The 19570-nt window shown below is 48.0% G+C and overlaps 2 protein-coding genes across 2 annotated transcripts in view; one reads left to right on the plus strand and one right to left on the minus strand.

Moving 5' to 3' along the window:
* me1 (malic enzyme 1, NADP(+)-dependent, cytosolic) overlaps nt 1-19570 on the plus strand; it is a 216585-nt gene that overhangs the window by 111836 nt on the left and 85179 nt on the right. The window lies entirely within an intron of this gene.
* Nucleotides 433-3951, minus strand: LOC134448729 (uncharacterized). The gene is made up of 2 exons (XM_063198383.1): nt 3849-3951; nt 433-3356 (listed from the first exon to the last, which is right to left on the minus strand). Exons 1-2 carry the CDS (start codon nt 3949-3951, stop codon nt 1705-1707), a joined length of 1755 nt encoding a protein of 584 aa, XP_063054453.1. The 3' UTR covers nt 433-1704.

Raw genomic sequence — 19570 nt, forward strand, 5'->3', positions numbered from 1 at the left:
TAGGGGTTCCACTCCTATGCACCTGACCAAGGAGGTGTGCAAGAATTCTTCACTTACTAAATATAATAGTGTACTGACAGACCAAACGTACTCTGTTACTTTGGAAGGCAAGAGACACAGGGAGACAGAGCGAAAGAGAAAGAGGTAGACAGAGACAGACAGAGGGAGAAAAAGGAAGAGACAGAAAGAGGGCGAATTTGAACATGGAGGGAGGGGTTATCAGAAGATCTTGTATATTTCATGTATTTTATAGATTATGCTTTACATAGATCAGTGACTGTATGACAAATGGATAATTTGTCATACATGCTTGTTTGAAAGCCAGACAAAAATGATGGTAAGGTGTTTTCCTTCCGTAATAAATCTTCATAGTGTAGTGTAACCTGAATATGCTCTTCTACAGTAGGCCTATCTACCTCCTGTGACAACACGAGAGGCTTAGCTCTCAGCGGGACAGTTCAAGAAGTGCGAGGACACAAAGTTTCAAATAAAATTATGATTTTTATTAATGTACTTCAATTAACAGAAAAAGTCTCTGGGTTCAAAAGGTTCAAATAAGGATATCTTTTGTAAGGATCAAACATAAAGTCTCTCTTCAACAGGTGAGTATTTTCTTCCAAAGCAAAATCTTCAACCACTCGGTCAGTTCAAACAAAGGATGGCTTCAGTTCATGGGTAAGTAATGTTTTCAGGTAAGTAATCCATGTAAAAGTTCAATCAATGTTCTCCAGGTAATTATTCCAGGAAAAGGTCTCACCGAAAGGGAAAGTTCAGTCCACGTTCCTCCGATAAGCACAATCACAGGCAAAGTCAAGGCGCACAATGTTCTCTGCTTTCAAGACACCGCTCAGTTTGGCAGAGAGAGAAGTCTCAGCCATGGCTTCCCCACTCCAGACTGATCCTGAGTGAGTTACTAGCTCTCTCTCTAGCTGCTCAGCTGCTCAAACAGTCATCAGGCTCAGCTGTTGTCCACTCATTGATTGCAGCTGTGGTGCTCTCTGTTGAGGTGTGCAATATCTGGTTTCCGCCACCAGATGGAGACAGAGAGGGCAGCGGTTGAAGCCATCTCACGGGGATGTAGCGTCCCTCCAGCACGCAGCCTCTCGTGACGTCACACAACCCTCCCCTCGGGATCGACGTCCTCGTCGGGCTGAAGGACGCGAAGAGGGCATCCCGGCGGGATAGGCCATCAGCGTTGCCGTGCTGCTTGCCAGCTCTGTGGGCGACAGAAAAATTAAAAGCCTGCAAACTCAGGAACCATCTTGTTATTCTACTGTTAGTTTCCTTATTTCGGGCCATCCACTGTAGAGGGGCATGATCAGAGATAACAGTGAAACGCCGGCCCAGGAGATAATAGCGTAGAGATTCCAGGGCCCAGGTAATAGCGAGGCATTCCTTTTCCACAGTAGAGTAATTTTTTTCCCTTGGCAGCAATTTCCTGCTTAGATAGAGAATGGGATGTTCCTCACCTCCATGTACTTGGGCAAGTACAGCCCCCAGACCCACCTCAGAAGCATCTGTCTGGACAATAAATTCTTTTTTGAAATCCGGCGCCACCAGGACCGGACTGGAACACAGGGCTTCCTTCAAGCTGATGAAGGCCGCCTCCGCCGCAGGGTTCCATCTCACCATTCTTGAGTGGCGTTTAGTGGTCAGTTCTGTGAGGGGTGCAGCTATAGAAGCAAAATTTGAGATGAAGCGTCTCTAGTAGCCGGCTAGGCCCAAAAATGCTCTCACCTGCCTCTTGGTGATGGGCTGTGGCCAATCCTGTATGGCCCGCAGCTTGGCTTCCTGTGGCTTGACCAGTCCACGACCAATGGTGTACCCCAGGTAGTTAGTCTCACTGAATGCCAGCTTACACTTTTTTGGGTTCGCCGTCAGACCTGCATCCCTGAGAGAGTCGAGCACAGCTTGCACACGGGGTAAGTGGCTATCCCAATCAGGACTTTGGATAACAACATCGTCTAGAAATGCTGCCGCATACCTTTTATGTGGGGTGAGGACCCGATCCATCAAGCGCTGGAAAGTAGCTGGGGCCCCATGGAGACCGAAGGGAAGTCGGGTGTACTGGTAGAGTCCCCCTGGTGTTGCAAAGGCCGTCTTCTCCTTGGACGCTGGAGTCAGGGGTACCTGCCAGTAGCCTTTTGTGAGGTCCAGAGTCGTTAGGAAGCGGGCCTGTCCTAGAGCATCTACCATATCATCAACACGGGCCATTGGGTATGCATCGAACTCAGACACTGCATTTAGTTTTCTATAATCGTTACAGAATCTCACCGACCCGTCTGGTTTCGGGACCAGTACGATTGGACTTGCCCATGCGCTTTTGGATTCCTCAATGACCCCCAATTCCAGCATTTTCTTTACCTCCTCCTCAATGACTGCTTTCCGAGCTTCTGGGACACGATACGGTCGCTGTGTTATTGTCCGGCCAGGCATGGTTCGGATTTGATGTTGGACCACCTCTGTGTGTCCAGGGAGGGAGGAGAAGACGTCCCGGTTGCGATCCACCAGCTCCAGGGTCATCTGTCGTTGATGTGGAGATAGGCCCGGACCCACTTGAACTTCTTCTCTTGCTGGTTCCATGGACTCTGTAGGGGGCAGACAACTCAACAGGGCCTCTCTGGCATGCCACTTTTTTAGTAAATTAACATGGTAAATCTGTTCATGTTTTCTTTTGTCGGGTTGTCTCACCTTGTAATTTACCTGTCCCACTCTTTCAATGACCTCGTATGGACCCTGCCAGGTTGCCAAGAACTTACATTCAACTGTCGGAACCAGAACCAGCACTCGGTCCCCAGGCTTGAATTCTCTGGGTTGGGAAGGTCGGTTGTAGGCAGCTTGTTGTTGACGTTGAGCAGCCTCCATATGTTCACGCACTATGGGGTAGATGACCTTCATCCTCTCCTTCATTGCCCCGACGTGCTCTATCAAGGTCCGTTGTCTGCAGGGTTGTTCCTCCCAAGCCTCTTTGGCGATGTCGAGCAGACCTCTGGGTCTGTAGGAAAGCAGAAGCTCAAAAGGTGAAAAACCAGTGGAAGACTGGGGTACTTCTCTTACGGCAAACATGAGGTATGGGATCAGCTGATCCCAGTTGCGTCCGTCCTCTCCAATCGCCTTCCGCAGCATGGCTTTCAGGGTTTTGTTAAAGCGTTCCACTAGCCCATCTGTCTGAGGGTGGTAGACCGACGTCCTTAGCTGTTTGATTTTCAGTAGGGTGCAGAGCTCCTTCATCACTCGGGACATGAAGGGGGTTCCTTGGTCGGTCAGGATCTCCTTTGGGATGCCCAGGCTAGTGGAGAGCAAGAACAGTTCTTTAGCAATTTGTCTGGCCGTAGCTTTTCTTAGTGGGATGGCTTCTGGATAACGGGTTGCATAATCCAGTATCACTAAGATATACTGGTGCCCTCTGGAACTCCTTGGTAAAGGGCCCACTATATCTAGCCCAATCCTTTCAAAGGGCGTTTCAATGACTGGCAGGGGAATTAATGGATTTCTATATGAGGGCTTTGGAGCCCTTAACTGACATTCTTGGCAACTGCGACAGTAGTTCTCTACCTCTTTGTGTATGCCCGGCCAAAAGAAACGCTGCACAATCCTCTCGGTAGTTTTGGGCCCCAAGTGGGTGCGTGTGTGCGAGGTTGAGCACTGTGTCACGATAGGGCTGAGGCACAAGAAGTTGCTCATGTACTTCATTATTTTCCTTCACCACTCGATACAGTAAGCCCCGATTTACTGCAAAATGGGGGTAGCTAGGACTCGTACTATCTCCTAGCACTGTTCCTTCCAACACCTGCACAGTTCTTAGTGCATTAATAAGAGTAGGATCCTGCAGTTGGGCAGTACCATACTGGCACTCTGGCCTCCATCATTTGAGTTTGAGACACTCTCCTCGATCAAGTTCTCCTCTCCGGTGTCTGTGTCTGGCTCTGTGTCTGCGTGGGGGTCCGCCATCCCTGGTAGCTGTGGCTTCAAATGTATGCAGGTATGCCTCCACATCATCAGCGGTTCCCATTTTAGATAAGTAATCACTTGCCTTTATCGGCCGAGTATTTCGTGTAGCCATTTGTTTTTGGAGTTTTATTTCCTCGGCTTTCAAAACGTTGGCTTTCCTCTGCTCTTCCAGCAAGGCAGTGCTGGCTTGCGCTTGGGCCTGCTGGCTTGCCACAATGGCTCTCAAGATTTCCTCCATTTTGTCTTCGGGTGAGCTCAGAGTCAATTGTGAGAATTTGGTGATAAAATTTTCAGAGTCCTCCTCAAACATGCACTGTTAACACTTGACTGCCCGCGTCCTCCACCATATGTGACAACACGAGAGGCTTAGCTCTCAGCGGGACAGTTCAAGAAGTGCGAGGACACAAAGTTTCAAATAAAATTATGATTTTTATTAATGTACTTCAATTAACAGAAAAAGTCTCTGGGTTCAAAAGGTTCAAATAAGGATATCTTTTGTAAGGATCAAACATAAAGTCTCTCTTCAACAGGTGAGTATTTTCTTCCAAAGCAAAATCTTCAACCACTCGGTCAGTTCAAACAAAGGATGGCTTCAGTTCATGGGTAAGTAATGTTTTCAGGTAAGTAATCCATGTAAAAGTTCAATCAATGTTCTCCAGGTAATTATTCCAGGAAAAGGTCTCACCGAAAGGGAAAGTTCAGTCCACGTTCCTCCGATAAGCACAATCACAGGCAAAGTCAAGGCGCACAATGTTCTCTGCTTTCAAGACACCGCTCAGTTTGGCAGAGAGAGAAGTCTCAGCCATGGCTTCCCCACTCCAGACTGATCCTGAGTGAGTTACTAGCTCTCTCTCTAGCTGCTCAGCTGCTCAAACAGTCATCAGGCTCAGCTGTTGTCCACTCATTGATTGCAGCTGTGGTGCTCTCTGTTGAGGTGTGCAATATCTGGTTTCCGCCACCAGATGGAGACAGAGAGGGCAGCGGTTGAAGCCATCTCACGGGGATGTAGCGTCCCTCCAGCACGCAGCCTCTCGTGACGTCACACTCCCCATTGGAAAGCCCTCCAGAAAAGTCATAAATCTGCTTCTAGTTGGAATAAAATGTTATACAATGTACATGCTCACAGCTGTGGCGTAAAATTAGGTGTGAAGTTGCTTTTATGGATCTCGAAGGGTGTGTTTTGTTGAGCGTGTCATTGCCTATGGCAACTAATACGTCACAATGTACTGTATGTGTGCTTAGCATTTGACCATGATTCCCTCGACTTTGCGCAAAAGGCCTCCTTTGATAAGCAGCTATTGCTGAGAGCCTGGACACTGGAAGGGCAAGGGTAAAACGCGAACCCATGATCAGAGGCCGATGACGTCCCACCCCTGTTTGCCAGAACATTCTTCAGGATCATGCCATGAGCGTGGAATTGTGGCTCTGGACTTTTACGAGGTGGGCACCGCACAGCGGAATGTTTCAAAAGGGAGATTCTACAGAAATGAGCGTACAGAAGTCAAAGGCACTTTGTTCATTCCATTCCCATTCCTGGCCTGCCTACAGCCCTGACTGCTGATAGATCTGACCTTTATGAGCTGTGGCCTGATCATGTTTAAAGCAGCAATGAATAGTTTTTGTCTTTGCTTACCCTGCAAGTTAGTATCTTTGTCTCTCATTTAGGCAACGGGCAATTTACCCAATCTTGCCCCCTATTGGAAACATAACTGCTAAAACTACTTTTTGTGATCAAATTTTGTACAAAAAGGAGACATCAACCCACTTCAGGTCTTTTTTGTGCAAAGCTTTACTTGACTTGTGAGCTTTCGGTCTTAGACAAAAAGGACTAAAAGCTTGCAAAGTATCAAGTAAAGCCTTTCCACTAAAAAGACTTGAAGTGTGCAGATGTCTCTTGTTTGTACAGAAGCTTCAACTGAATCCTGAACCTTCTAAACAGATGAGCAGTGACCCATCACCACTTCGCTGTGATCAAATCTTGAAAACATTTGACTGACTGCTAAAACTACTTAGGCTTTAGCTTTTTATTTACATATAAGTTTACTCCCCTTAATATGCACAGAACAGTGTTTCCCTCTCCATTGCTAATGCTTTCATGCAGAGTGTGTTATGCAACATGTAAGGAGCTATTGATTTGATTGGTTGTGGCAGTGCTGGACTCAGTAAATAATGCCCTCTGACCACCAACATGTGGTCCAGGAAGAGAGACCTGTGCTCTTGTATGGTCCCCAAATGTCTTTCTGGACACCCTGACTTTGATCAGGCCTGATGAGATCCTACAGATTCCCCACATTGCCTGTCATCACTTAGCAGTAAAATGGAGCTTCAGGGCGCTCAGCTGGGAGTCTAGTATCTATGTAAACCTCTGTTTTTGTTGTACACAGACCTCATATGTCTTGCCTGGGGGAGGAAAACGGAGAGAAGGAAAGAGGGATAAAGAAAAAGATTGAGGGGGTTTCTGGTGAAAACCTCTTATCTGACGCCTAAAGAAATGGGGGTGAGAAATGAGAGAGAGAGAGAGAGAGAGAGAGAGAGAGAGAGAGAGAGAGAGAGAGAGGGGGAGAGGGAGATAGAGTTCAGATGAAGACTCACGGTCTCAGGCCCAAGCTGACATGGGATGGAATGTAAAGGCAGGAAGTCAGGCAAAAAGGTCATAGGTCACGCTTATGATAGATGGCTGTAATTTCCCTCCCAACTGTGTTTCAAATATGAAAAAACATGACTCCCTCATGTTATGTTGTTGGGTTTTAGGTCAATTCTGTCCATTTTGATCACTCAAACCAAGACCAAAACACACAACAGTAAAGCATGAGATTCATGAGGTATTTTCCAGCCTAGAAATTGGAGATTCCATAGAATTGGCCTTTTTGAAGTGGACATACTTGAAGTAATTGCTATCCAAACCTCACATAACATTTGGCATTTTTTATTTTATTTTCATGACTGCTGTATTCAATTCCATTGACTTAATGGAAATGAATCGTTACAGCATGGCCTCTAAAGAGTTTCTTTTTAGTTTTGCATCAAAATAAGCCACTGGATTAAGTTGAAAGCTTCACAAATTCACAAACATAAAGACACAAAAACCTGTAAATGAGCAGGGTGTGCCTCTATGTATTATACCTAAAACAATCCTCTAATATTCCCTGCACGTATCTCATGTTGTTCAGTGTGCAGATATTAAGGATTCTTTTCTAAGTATCTGCTGCCTATAGTCATAGTATCTTAGCCATAGTATCTTTAGTTGAACTGAAGTTGAATTTGACACTTTGTCTTGGCACGTTTGTGGTTTTGGTTGTTTGTGTGTTCAAGACAAGAGTTGCTCCACAAAACTAATTCATTGTGGCACATCATTTGCTGTGTCATTTGGTGGAGGGTCTGATACATTCCAATAGTGAATAGCAGAATAACCTGGGGAAGGAAAAAAACGGTCTGACTGCCATGAATACAGGGTATCAAGGGCTATGAATTATGAACAAGACATTTTTATGATGTGTGTATCACTGTGAATCACTCACACTCACACGCTGTGTTTTAATGGCGTGGTCGTGTTTCTCGACCTGCCCTCTTGTCTCCATGACGGAATCAGCTTACTGTCCTTGGCAAACCAGATCGCACCTCTGGGACTGAAAGGCCGGCTTGCTCTCGGCCGAGACATTGAACCTATCTGGTTCTCATTCCACGCCGATTCAGTTTATGCCTGTTCGGTCCATTAAAATGAAAACGAGAGTACTGTAGGGCCCACAAACGGGTGAAGAGCCTAGACAGTTTATTCAATCTACAATAGCAATGGCAAAAATGTCGACCTACAATGACCTTCACCCGGTCAAAACGGACCACTCCATTTCCATTTGGCTGCTGCCCTACTTTAGTGAGGTGCCCATTGGCCCATGAGCCCATGTGCTCTTTTGCTTGTAATAATTGTCAGAGATACTCCCCCTCTAATAGCTCAAAATGGCCTCCTCCATGTCTGCGGTGCTCGTGTTAATACCTAGCATTTATGGGTAAATCATTGAGGACGGCAGCAGGGATAAGAGGCCTGTGTGGTGCTTAGAGACGTTTCCTTGCAGCAGAATCTCTGTAATTGATGGAAAAAGTGGTGGAAAGAGCGTGACAGAGGAGCATATTTGCTGAGCGCCCTCGCTGCCCCCAGACAGCACGAATGCTGCCTCCATTACCACCACCTCCACTACCACCGCCACCTCCACCACTTCCCCCAGCCCCACCGTCATCACTGCCCCCAGCCCACAGTCACTGATTCTTGCACCCTGCAGCCACCATCACCTCCCGAATGCTGCCTCCATTACCACCTCCACCACCGCCTCCACTGCTTCCCCCAGCCCCAACGTCATCACTGCCTCCAGTCCACAACCACTGATTCCTGCATCACCATCCCCTACTACCCTCTCACCAGTGCTACCACTGCCAGCCCCACCACCACCGCCACCATTACCATCAGCCCCAATACCACTACTGCAAAAGTTCCCAGCTCAGCAGTTGTGCAGCCACCATCACCTCCACCACTGCAGCTACCATTGCTGACTGCATCACCAGCCCCACCATCAATGCGATTGTGGCATGCACGACCACCTCCACCCCTTTCACCCCTTCCATCCCCATACCAGTAGCCAAAAGTACCACAATCATTTCTCCCAGCTCCATTTCCTTCACCACCACCACTGCCTCCACCACCACCGCCACCACCATCACCACCACTGCCTCCACGACTCCTGGCCACTCATGCTTATGGTGCATTGCTGCAGGAGGAGCGGAGCCGGACTGGCTGATGCCTTAAGCAGAGCATGCCGGCCGCAATACAGTAACACTAACACTGGGCTGCGGACTTCAGCAGTTATGTAAGCTGATGTAACCCGACTCGACTCAACCCAACCCCAACCCCTTCCCCGTCTAGACAACCTCTCACTCTGCTCGCACTCGCACTCATACTCACATTCACTCTCCCAGCTCTGTTGGCAGGCTCTTGCAGCCAGGCCTCTGGACGCACTTGAGGTTGCTTCTCTCCTGCTTTCACCCGACTGGCCTCTCTGCTTTATGCTATTGCTTTACTAGCTGGCTGTTGAGGTAGCCCCTATGGACAGTCTTAGGTTTGCCTTTTTTATACCGATAGAAAAGCTAGAGACATGTACACCTCCTTGTTTAAAGCCTGGACTTATACAATGAAGAAAGCCAAGTTTGTAACGCCTGGAATATACTCCCAGCAACTCTCCATCACTGGTCTCTAAACCCATTTTTTTACAAGCTCTACAGCTTTGCGTACAGCCTATCTTCCCAAAGCATGTGGATGCAAAAAAAAAATCTTCACAGTCCCCTTTTATTTTTCTTCACAGTCCCTTTCATCACAGTCCTTTGTTGCTAACAGAGGCCTTCCTGTTTTGACACACTCTCAGCATGACTCAAGTCCTCACTGTTATCTTCTCAGGATCTCTGTCTTATCTTGTCATGATCTCAGTGCTGTCATCTCATGGGAAACTATGACAGGCCAAGGACTACGTATTGTCGCCCAACTCATAGACACTGCAGGTCCAGCATGGTTTCCCAGTCAAAGTTTCGCCAAGGAGAAGTGCATTTCCAGAAAAGCCATTTCGATCAAGTTTGAAGACAGTAATTATGTCTTATAATAGGTTGAATACCCGTTACAGTCATACAACCCAGTATAGCTGGATACTCCATGTGATGGGCAATGTTACCCGGCAACTGATCAGATGTTGTTTATGCTCTTTTCCACAGTCATGGGGCAGAATGCTTCCAGGAGAGTAGTATTATGTTGTTGCCCAGCAACGTTGCTGAAAAAGTTGCCTGCCCCACCACGTCTCCCTTTTCCCTCAAATATCCCCATGTCTTGGGCCTCATTGCTTCTTGGTAGATGCAAGGGCACGACTGGCTGTCCCGTGGACTCTGTGTTCTGAGGGGAAGGGTGGGTGAGTGGGTGGGTTAGGGGGACCGACTTCAAAGCACAAAGCAGTTAAGTCTACAAAGGCCTGTCAATAGGGTGGTACCCTTTTAAGGAGAAGATATGCACCCGTGCGTACAAATATGCACACCCTGTTTCCAAAGCCAGTTCCTCTCTGTGCTGTTTTTAGACTCTTTGGAGAATATATTTGCTCTCCAGGGACAGTGGGACAAACACACATCACACACTGTACACTCGTCCAGTTTTCCAGTCTGTATGTGGATGTGTGAGTTTGTGATTGTGTGTGCACACATTTGCACGCATGTCTTAGTGGGTGTGCCTGAGGACAGTGTGTGTGTGTGTGTGTGTGTGTGTGTGTGTGTGTGTGTGTGTGTGTGTGTGTGTGTGTGTGTGTGTGTGTGTGTGTGTGTGTGTGTGTGTGTGTGTGTGTGTGTGTGTGCGTGTGCGTGTGCGTGTGCGTGTGCGTGTGTGTGTGTGTGTGTGGAGAAAGGGGTAGCAGCCATACAGTATCTAAGATGTCTGCCTTGCCATTGGCAGCAGTGAAGGTCAAGTCCTGTCACACTGGTCCTCTGAGAGTCTGAGGCGCATAATGGAGGAAGGGTATTTTTAGTCCATGGAAGAGCAGGGTGTACTGAGGGGTAGGGGTACATTAAGAAATGGGGTACTTTAGCTAAAGGGGGGCAAGAGATGTGGGGATTGGTGGGTGGGGGGGTCCTCAAGTGGAAGTGGAGGACTTGTGCATGTGTGCGTGTGTCCGTCCGTGCATGCTTGTGTGTGTGTGCTTGTATGTGTGTGTGTGTGTTGCGTGCATGTGTGCAAGCGTGTGTATGACACTTATACGGAGTATCTCAAGGCATCTTGAGTTATGATTTTTCTGAGGTCAGCGTAGTGGTAGGCTTGGTGTTGGTGGGCAGGGTTAGGCAGGTCTCATGGAAAAGGCCGGGCAGGCAGGGCAGGCAGGCAGGCAGGCAGGGCAGGCAGGCAGGCGGTTTGGTGGGAGTAGAAACACGAGCCGTGCTGTGCCTCTGCAGCCCGACACCAATGGGGTTTGGCACCCACACTGGGCGCTGAGAGAGAGAGGGCACCACAGATAGGGCAAGTGGTGGGGGAGGAGGGGGCTTTGGGAGTGGTGTGTGTGTGTGTGCGCATGTGTGTGTGTGTATGTGTGTGTGTGTGTGTGTGTGTGTGTGTGTGTGTGTGTGTGTGTGTGTGTGTGTGTGTGTGTGTGTGTGTGTGTGTTCGCGCGGTCGCGCGTGTGTGTGTTTTTCTATCTGTCCTCTGAAGAGTGAGAGAGAGAGAGAGAAAGAGAAAGAGAGAGAGAAATAGAGAGTGAGAGCTGGAGAACTGGAGAGAAAGAAGAGGGAGTTTGTTTGTGTGGGAGAAAGTGGTAAAACAATCCTTTGGGAGGGTGACAAGTAGCGGCACAGAGAAACGGGTCAGTGAAGAAAGGGAGTGCTGAAGCCAGGTACAGGGGAAAAAGAGGGAAGAAGAGAGAGAGAGGGAAGAGGGATTCAAAAGGTGGTGATAGAGATAAATGTTAATGCAATAAGCATCACGTTAAGGGAAGAATGAAAAGTTAAGTTAAGTAAAGTAAAGTAAAGTAAAGAACAAGAAAGAAAGCCACTAGACAGACGGGAGGGAAGGAAAATGTCAGTATTTGTCTTGTAGGGATTCTGGTGCAGCTTGTTCCACTGCCTCCCGAGGCTTTCACTGATGCGTCTAACCTGCCTGGACCCCCCTTTGCCTCCATGGCCTCCCATCCCCTCAACCCAGTTTGCACACAAGTTCTCTTCCAGGTGTGTGTGTGTGCGTGCGTGCGTGCATGCTTGTGTGTGAGAGAGAGTCCGTGCGTGCACTGTGCACCCTGGGGGGTTTGCCTGTTTGCATCTACGCTTTGGTACTAATTTGTACTGTTCGATTAGCCCTAATAGCCTATAATCATCATTCTGTGGTCAGCAAGGTATGTGACCACTTTGCAACACAACACAACAGAACAAGCAGCAGGAGGTAAATGGCTTTCATGGTTTCTTGCTCAGCTAATTCTGCTCTTTAGTTTTTTCTTGTACTGTTTGTTTTTTAGCTTGCCCCAAGGGCAGAACACTAGCATTGCAGCCTGTTGAGTAAATGTTGTGTTTAGTGCTTTGGTTTGTGTACCTGGAGGACTTCTTAGCCTGTCTCCACCATGGCGGCAGTGTTCCTCTCTCAGTCTAACCAATCCGCAGGCCACACGGACTTTGCATACAGCAACCATGGTTAGGGTGACATGCCCGCGCACGCACGCACGCACGCACGCACACACACACGCACGCACGCACGCACGCACACACACACACACACACACAGGGAAGCCGACAAGGGGGGACAAATGGGTCAGCTGGCCTGGGCCCGGGGAGTTGAGGGGGGCATAATTGGGTCCTAATTACATTGAATGTATTGGGTGGGGGGCCCTTTCAGATGAGTTTGTCCTGGGCCCAGCCAAAGCTGTCAGCGGCCCTGCACACACACACACACCATTCAGGGGGTAATGCTGCACTGACTTAACATGGCAGCACCCCTGCATGGTGGTGGTGGTGGTGTTCTTTTGCTTAGCATGAATGCTAGGAGGCCCCTTGCTGTGTGGCCATTAGCTCATGTGTTATTGTTTCTGCTTGAGAGGAAGCTGCTACACTATCTCCCAGGGTCGACCTTATGGTTTAAATAACGGACTGTCAGCTTTGCAGTCTACGTGTATCTCGGTGCTGGCCTGTGGTCTGCTCAGAGGCCTCCTGCTTTATCCATTGCAAGGTCTTTTGTGCTGCTTCTTCTTTTTCCTCAACGTCTTATATTTTGTCTTTTCTTCTCTTCTATTAGGGCCTTTTCTTCTTCTTTTCTTCTTTTCTTTTCTCTTCTCTTCTCTTCTCTTCTTTTCTCTTCTCTTCTCTCCTCTTCTCTTCTCTTCTCTTCTCTTCTCCTCTCTTCTCTTCTCTTCTCTTCTCTTCTCTTCTCTTCTCTTCTCTTCTCTTCTCTTCTCTTCTCTTCTCTTCTCTTCTCTTCTCTTCTCTTTCCTATTTATATTGTTTCTTTTTCTTTACTCTTGTCTGCTCTTTTTTTATCTTCTCTGAAGTTGTCTTGTCTTGTCTTGTCTTTTTATTTCTTTTTTTTCTCTTCTATTCTCTTCTCTTCTTTTCTTTTTCTTTTCTTTTCTTTTCTTTTCTTTTCTTTTCTTCTCTTCTCTTCTCTTCTATCTAGTCTTCTTCATGGTTGACCTCCTCTCCGTGACAATCTTCATGCAGTGTGTTCCCCTTCAGTTTTTTTTTTCATTTTATCTGTGTCTGATTTTCTCCTACATCCTCCTCCGTCACTGCTTTGCAATCTTGTCTGCAGGTCAGTCTCAATCTTGAAATGTCTTCATGGGTCATTTTAGGGCAGGGCGTGCATTTCTCCGCCTTCACTTTAGGTTTTACTTTGTGTTTCAGAATGACTGTAACAGAAGCAGTAAAACTTTTATTTCCCTCTCTCCCTCCTCTCTCTGTGTTTTATTTCTCTCCTCTACGTATTTCTCTCTCTTCTTTTGTGAGCGCTTGCGATGGCTTTCTCATGTGTCTGCTGGAATGGGAGGATGAGGTGGTGTTTTTATAAGCTGCGAAGGAGGTGGACATGTTGGCTCCACCGCACAATGCACTGCATTGCTTCCATCTGTGTGTGTGTGTGTGTGTATGTGTGTGTGTGTGTGTGTGTGCGTGCGTGCGTGCGTGCGTGTGTGTGTGTGTGTGTGTGTGTGTGTGTGTGTGTGTGTGTGTGTGTGTGTGTGTGTGTGTGTGTGTGTGCGCGCGCGCATGTGCGTGTGTGTGTGTGCGTGCGCGTGTATGTGCGTGTGACGCGCGGGCGTGTGTGTGCGCGTAATGCTTGGGCGTGTGTGTGTGCGTGTGCGTGTGCGTGTGTGTGTGTTTGCACTACAACCTGCTGATTCACAAGTCAGATAGGACAACTCCACAGCCTGCTACATGCCTCAGCTAATTAATTACATTGCCTGTTTTAAGTACAAGAGGTGAACTGATACCTGATATTCACTGTGTGGGATGGAAACCCACCATGAGAGGACCTTTGCCTTCTGTCCCCCCAGAGCATTCACTGTTAGAACCGAAGCACAAATGATTCATGCAAACTCAAGAAAGGTGGAGGGAAAAGGAAATGCTTGGAGTGGTGCAAGCGGTTGATTGCTGCTTAATCAAATTTAACTTGGCAGCTCTCTAGAAATGAGTTTCTGTAATGTAAACAATTGCAGGTGTTTGTGTGCCAGCTGCAGTGCATGTTGGGTATCCAATGAAATTTCCATTTTCCATTTGTTTATTTTTCCCTTTTTCCCCTCCTTCACCAGTTAGCTGTCAGTCTTTCATAGTTCTTTATTAGTCTCCAGTCCAAAGGAATTATGGGACATGTACGTAACTCCATAGTTCTGGACCCAATAATCCAAAAATCACATTAACTTTGGAAAGAGCTGTTGTCAGGCCATTATTCTGTGTGTCAGGACTTCAAAGGCAGTGCAGAGTGTGGGGTGTTACTGTAAGAGTAACTTGTCAGGAGCTGAGGGGGATAGGGCTGCCAAGCTAGCAGTTAGCGTAACACAAAGCAGCCAGTTGGGGGCTGGGTGCGGGAAGGAAGTCACATCCCACGGACTGAGTGTTGGGTTTGGATGAGAAGCGGACAACCCAAGGTTCAGAAAGGAAAAGTCCAGGCACACACAGTAGTTATTCTACTCTATTCACAGAACCAGCTGACCTCAATAAGCCCACCTGTGTTTTTTTAAGCTAGGTACATGAGCTGATTAGCATGAGAACCCAAGTTGAAGGAGCCATTTTGCAAATACCGTATTATCCACCTCTGGTTTGAATGCAAAGAAGGACCAAGGTCAGGATTTTGCCCTGCCACACACACACACACACACACACACACACACACACACACACACACACACACACACACACACACACACACACACACACACACACACACACACACACACACACACACACACAACACACACACACACACACACACACACACACACACACACACACACACACACACACACACACACACACACACACACACACACACACACAGACGGCTCTCCACAAGCCACAGTGTTGGCCTTGTGGCTAAGACGCCGATGGCTGCCAGGCCGCGTGATCCATCGAGACGGTGTCAGCGTCAAGCGGGCATCTGGGACTGGCCACAAGACAGCCCTGGCCGCCATGCCCAAGTGGTTTTGAGTGTGTGCGCCGTCTTTTTCATTTGGACCAATGGAGAGGAGCGCACACCAGGGCACACCACCACCACTTTGCTTTTGTTGTCCGAGATTCAGATCCGTGTGGAAATGCATCACTTAATGCAGTCTCACCACATTCCTGCTGGAGGGAACGGGTGGGAGGTGAAGAAGAAGATGGTTGTTTTGGATGGCTTCACAAGCAGTTACTCTGAGGGTATCTGTCCATCTCTCTCTCTCTCTGTCTGTGTGTGTGTGTGCGTGCGTGCGTGCGCGCGTGCGTACGTGCGTGCGCACTGCTTGTGTGTGTGTGTGTGTGTGTGTGTGTGTGTGTGCGTGCCTGTGCGTCCGTGTGTGTAAGGGGTGGCATACCCCTTTGTTATTTCTTGCACTTGAGTTTCGTGTGCTCTGGAAGCAGTGCTTGTGTTTGGAAGACCCCTGAAGGAGGGCCGTGCTCCCTCTCAGAACCTACACTCTCTCAGCAAAGGAATGCCCCTCAGAGCCCGGCTCCTCAGCACCAGCTTTCTCCGCTCCGCTCCTTCCCGGCCCCATTTGCTGGCTGAATGAATGGAGACGCGCCAGGCAGATAGCATTCAAGGACTTGTGAAGTACATCTGCTAACACCCAACCCCTTCGGCTTTCTCCCCCTTTTTTGACTCCAGCCCTCCTGCCTCTCAGGTTGAATAGCGGACCCAGTTGAAAAAAAGAAACGAAAAAAGAAACGGGGACGCTTGTGAATGCAGCAGCTTTCAGGAGATTTTCTCTCCGATCTTGTGGCCAGTGGCTGATCTCACCATTTTGGGACCCTAGGCGAAATATAAACATCGGGCCCTCATCGGGTCATTATATAAACATACAATTCTGTGTTTTGTTGCTATTTTAGGTATTTGTCTCATACACCATATCTTTGACTACTTTACTTTACACAAGTGACTAATAGATCAAGCCAACTTTTTTGTGTGTTTACTGTGACTGATGTGACAGTTGCGGCCCCTATGGATGACAGATTTGGTCGGGGCCCAAGGCAATTGCCTTGGTTTGCCTAATGGAAAGTCCGCCTCTGCTTGTGTCTTTTTTTTCCACCGGGAGGGACAATGTCGAGCTGGCACAGGCCAGGACTGCTAATGGGCATCGGTGGCGGTGTCCTGAATAACCAGGCCGCTGTGGATTTTCCCCCCTTTGAGAACAAGAGCTGGGAGGTGGGGCATGGCAACACCTCAGGAACAGAGCAGAGGAGGAGAGGAGGAGGAGAGGTGAGAAGTAGAGAGGAGAGATGAGGGGTGTAGAGAGTGCAGACAGAGAAATAGACTGGAACAAGGGGGTGTTAGGTGAGGTGAAGTGAGGCGAGACGTGGATGTGCATAGACATGGCAATGACAAACGGTGAGGGGGGAAAAAGTGAAAAGGAGAATGAACGAAAAGAAAAACAGACACTTGAGAAAGCTATTCTACCCAGCTGCAGAGTCAATGCAGTCCAATGGAGAGGGAGAGAGAGAGAGAGAGAGAGAGAGAGAGAGAGAGAGAGAGAGAGAGAGAGAGAATCAGGTGAAGAAGCAGAAAAAGGGGGAGAAAAAGGGGGAGAAAGTTCTGAAAACAGCCTCAAAAGCTAAACGGCGGCAATTTGGAAGGGGAAAAGGGCACATAGTTAGTAGCTAAGAGGAGAGGCCTTTCAAATCTGCATCCAAATAGTAATGATACTGGGGGAAAGCGCACCTCAGGAAGCGATAGAAGAGGCGATGAGAAGTGAAGGGACCCAGCTAAGGCTTAGCTCAGTGTGGGTTTACACCTCTCAGGGAGGTATCAATGTCTCAGTATCTCAGGTCTCAGGGAGGGAGAGGGAGGGGGAGAGGGAGAGGGAGAGAGAGAGAGAGAGAGAGACAGACAGACAGACAGACAGACAGACAGACAGACAGACAGACAGACAGACAGACAGACAGACAGACAGACAGACAGACAGACAGAGTGTGTGTTCTAATCCTCGCTAAGTCATGAGAAGAGAGCAAGTGGGCTAGTAGTCGCCTTATGTAACGTTTGTGCTAGCGATTGCACAGTGTTTGCAGTGTTGGCAGTGTTTAGGCAGCAAATTACCATGATGTTTTCTCAAACTGCAATTAGACTCACAAGAGTGAAGTGTGTAAATGCTTTTGGCAGCGTTGGCTTTGTCATTATCTTAGCAACACAAAATATGAATTTTCAGTTTCTTTTATTTTTCCCTTTTTCTCACATTGGGTTTCTTTTGTTGCATTTGTTATGGCGATTTTGTTACAAGTCACTAGTGATTTGCAGAATCAAAACATCCCAGTTCATGACTTTGGCACCAATTGAAAAACTGTGCTAATGCTTATACTGATGTTCCCTGTTATCGCAAGCGTATTGGAGTTGTCAGGGTACAGGTGCAAATAATTAAACTGATGGCTTCTCGTATCACCAGCTAATCGATCCTCTTGAAAATAGGTCATCATTATTTGGTTGAAAGATATGTTCCTGGGTTAATAACTCACACAAACAGCTGATGTTTGCTGAACGCGCCACATTAGTCATGACTCATGGGGCCCCTTGTCATAGATTTTAATGGCATGACTATTCAAAAGGAGAGAGCTTACACAAGTAGAAGCAAGAGGGGAGGTGGGGTGTGGGTAGAGTCACTAACATTTTGTTGCTGTTCTTGGCAAGATGTATATTGATTTTGAAGTCTTCTGGAAATTAAGTCAATGTTTTACAATAGTTTTGTTTTCATTACTGTTTAAACCATCTAGGGTACAATGCAGGTATGCTTACACACAGCTACAGAATACATGCACAATCACACACACACACACACACACACACACACACACACACACACACACACACACACACACACACACACACACACACACACACACACACACACACACACACACACACACACACACACACACACACACACACACACCTTTGCATAGGAAAGGTGGTCTGCAGATTTACAGGTGAATCGTGAGCGTTCCCTCTGATGTCCCTAGAGGCCTTTGTGTGCAGAGCTGCAGGGCAGAGGTCAATCAGTCCCCACAGACCTGTTACTGTGGCCAAGTGCTGGCCACTCGTCTGTTACACACACACACACACACACACACACACACACACACACACACACACACACACACACACACACACACACACACACACACACACACACACACACACACACACACACACACACACACACACACTGGGACTGTTCATTAGGGTCAGGTGGGGGTCAAATGCTCGACCAGAGATATCCTCTCTCTCTTCCCTTACACCCCCCCCACCTACACTTGCACTGTCTATTTCGTTCACTCTTCCTCCATTACTCTCTCTCTCTCTCTCTCTCTCTCTCTCTCTCTCTCTCTCTCTCTCTCTCTCCCTCCCTCTCTCTTTCTCTCTTTCTCTCTCTCTCTCTCTCTCTCTCTCTCTCTCTCCATCACCCTCACCCTCCTCTCTCACAGTTGAATCCTGGGCCTGTGCGTTTGTTTTCGTTATCAGCTCCAGGTCCTGCAGTGGCCCCTGGGTGCTGTGTGATGCTGTCTGGCTGCATATCCTCCCAAACACACTTTTGCAGGTTTTCCAACATTCATCCAACTGGATGCTCTGTCATACACAGCCTAAGGTTGTTGAGGTGGCGGTGTGTGGATCTTTGATGCACTGACAGCGCTTCTGCTGATGTGCCCGATGTGCTCGTATTAAGACGTCATCTTACCGTCAGTTACAGACTGTGCCGGAGGTCAAATATGTGGCCAAAATGTGTGATGTCACTGTTCTGGATCTTTTGGACACACATGGACGCACACACGCACACAGGCACGCACGCACGCACACGCACACACACACACACACACACACACACACACACACACACGCTCGCACACACACTAGAGTGTGGCTCGGGCCGTTTTTTTCTGTCCGAGCCCGGCCCTCAGCTGACAGAAAAGTGATCAACCCCGACCCGAGCCCGAGACTAATTAAAATGTTTGTGTCCGAACCCTTCCGAGGCCCGAAACCACTGTAATAACAACAGAACCTGTGCGCAAGCAAGATTTTCTATGTGGGCTCCATATCCAAAATAGCACGTGATAAATAGCCAGGATAGGCAAAGACGTTTGGATGAGGCAATTTGCAGTAGCCTAATTTAATTACGCACGCATAGTAAGTATAAACACACACACACGCACGCACGCGCGCACACACACACACACACACACACACACACACACACACACACACACACACACACACACACACACATGTGACAGCGCATCTTATGTTTCTTTCGGTTAGACTAACCAGAGATGTTGGGTGCGGTGATCAAATGCATGGGAGGGGCGTGAGAGGATAAGAAAGGCGAAAACTAACGAATACGTTTTGGATGCAGTCAGCTCGGCTATCGAAGCATTTGTTACGTTACTGTTAGTGCAAATAAATCCC

Source organism: Engraulis encrasicolus, chromosome 5 (assembly GCF_034702125.1).
Source record: "Engraulis encrasicolus isolate BLACKSEA-1 chromosome 5, IST_EnEncr_1.0, whole genome shotgun sequence".
Taxonomy (NCBI): domain Eukaryota; kingdom Metazoa; phylum Chordata; class Actinopteri; order Clupeiformes; family Engraulidae; genus Engraulis; species Engraulis encrasicolus.

Coding starts and splice junctions, on each gene's coding strand:
- LOC134448729 (XM_063198383.1), bottom strand. CDS start 3,951: ATGGCGGACCCCCACGCAGACACAGAGCCAGACACAGACACCGGAGAG. Junction 3,357..3,848: donor TGATGGAGGCCAGAGTGCCA/GTATGGTACTGC, acceptor CCCGTTATCCAG/AAGCCATCCCACTAAGAAAA.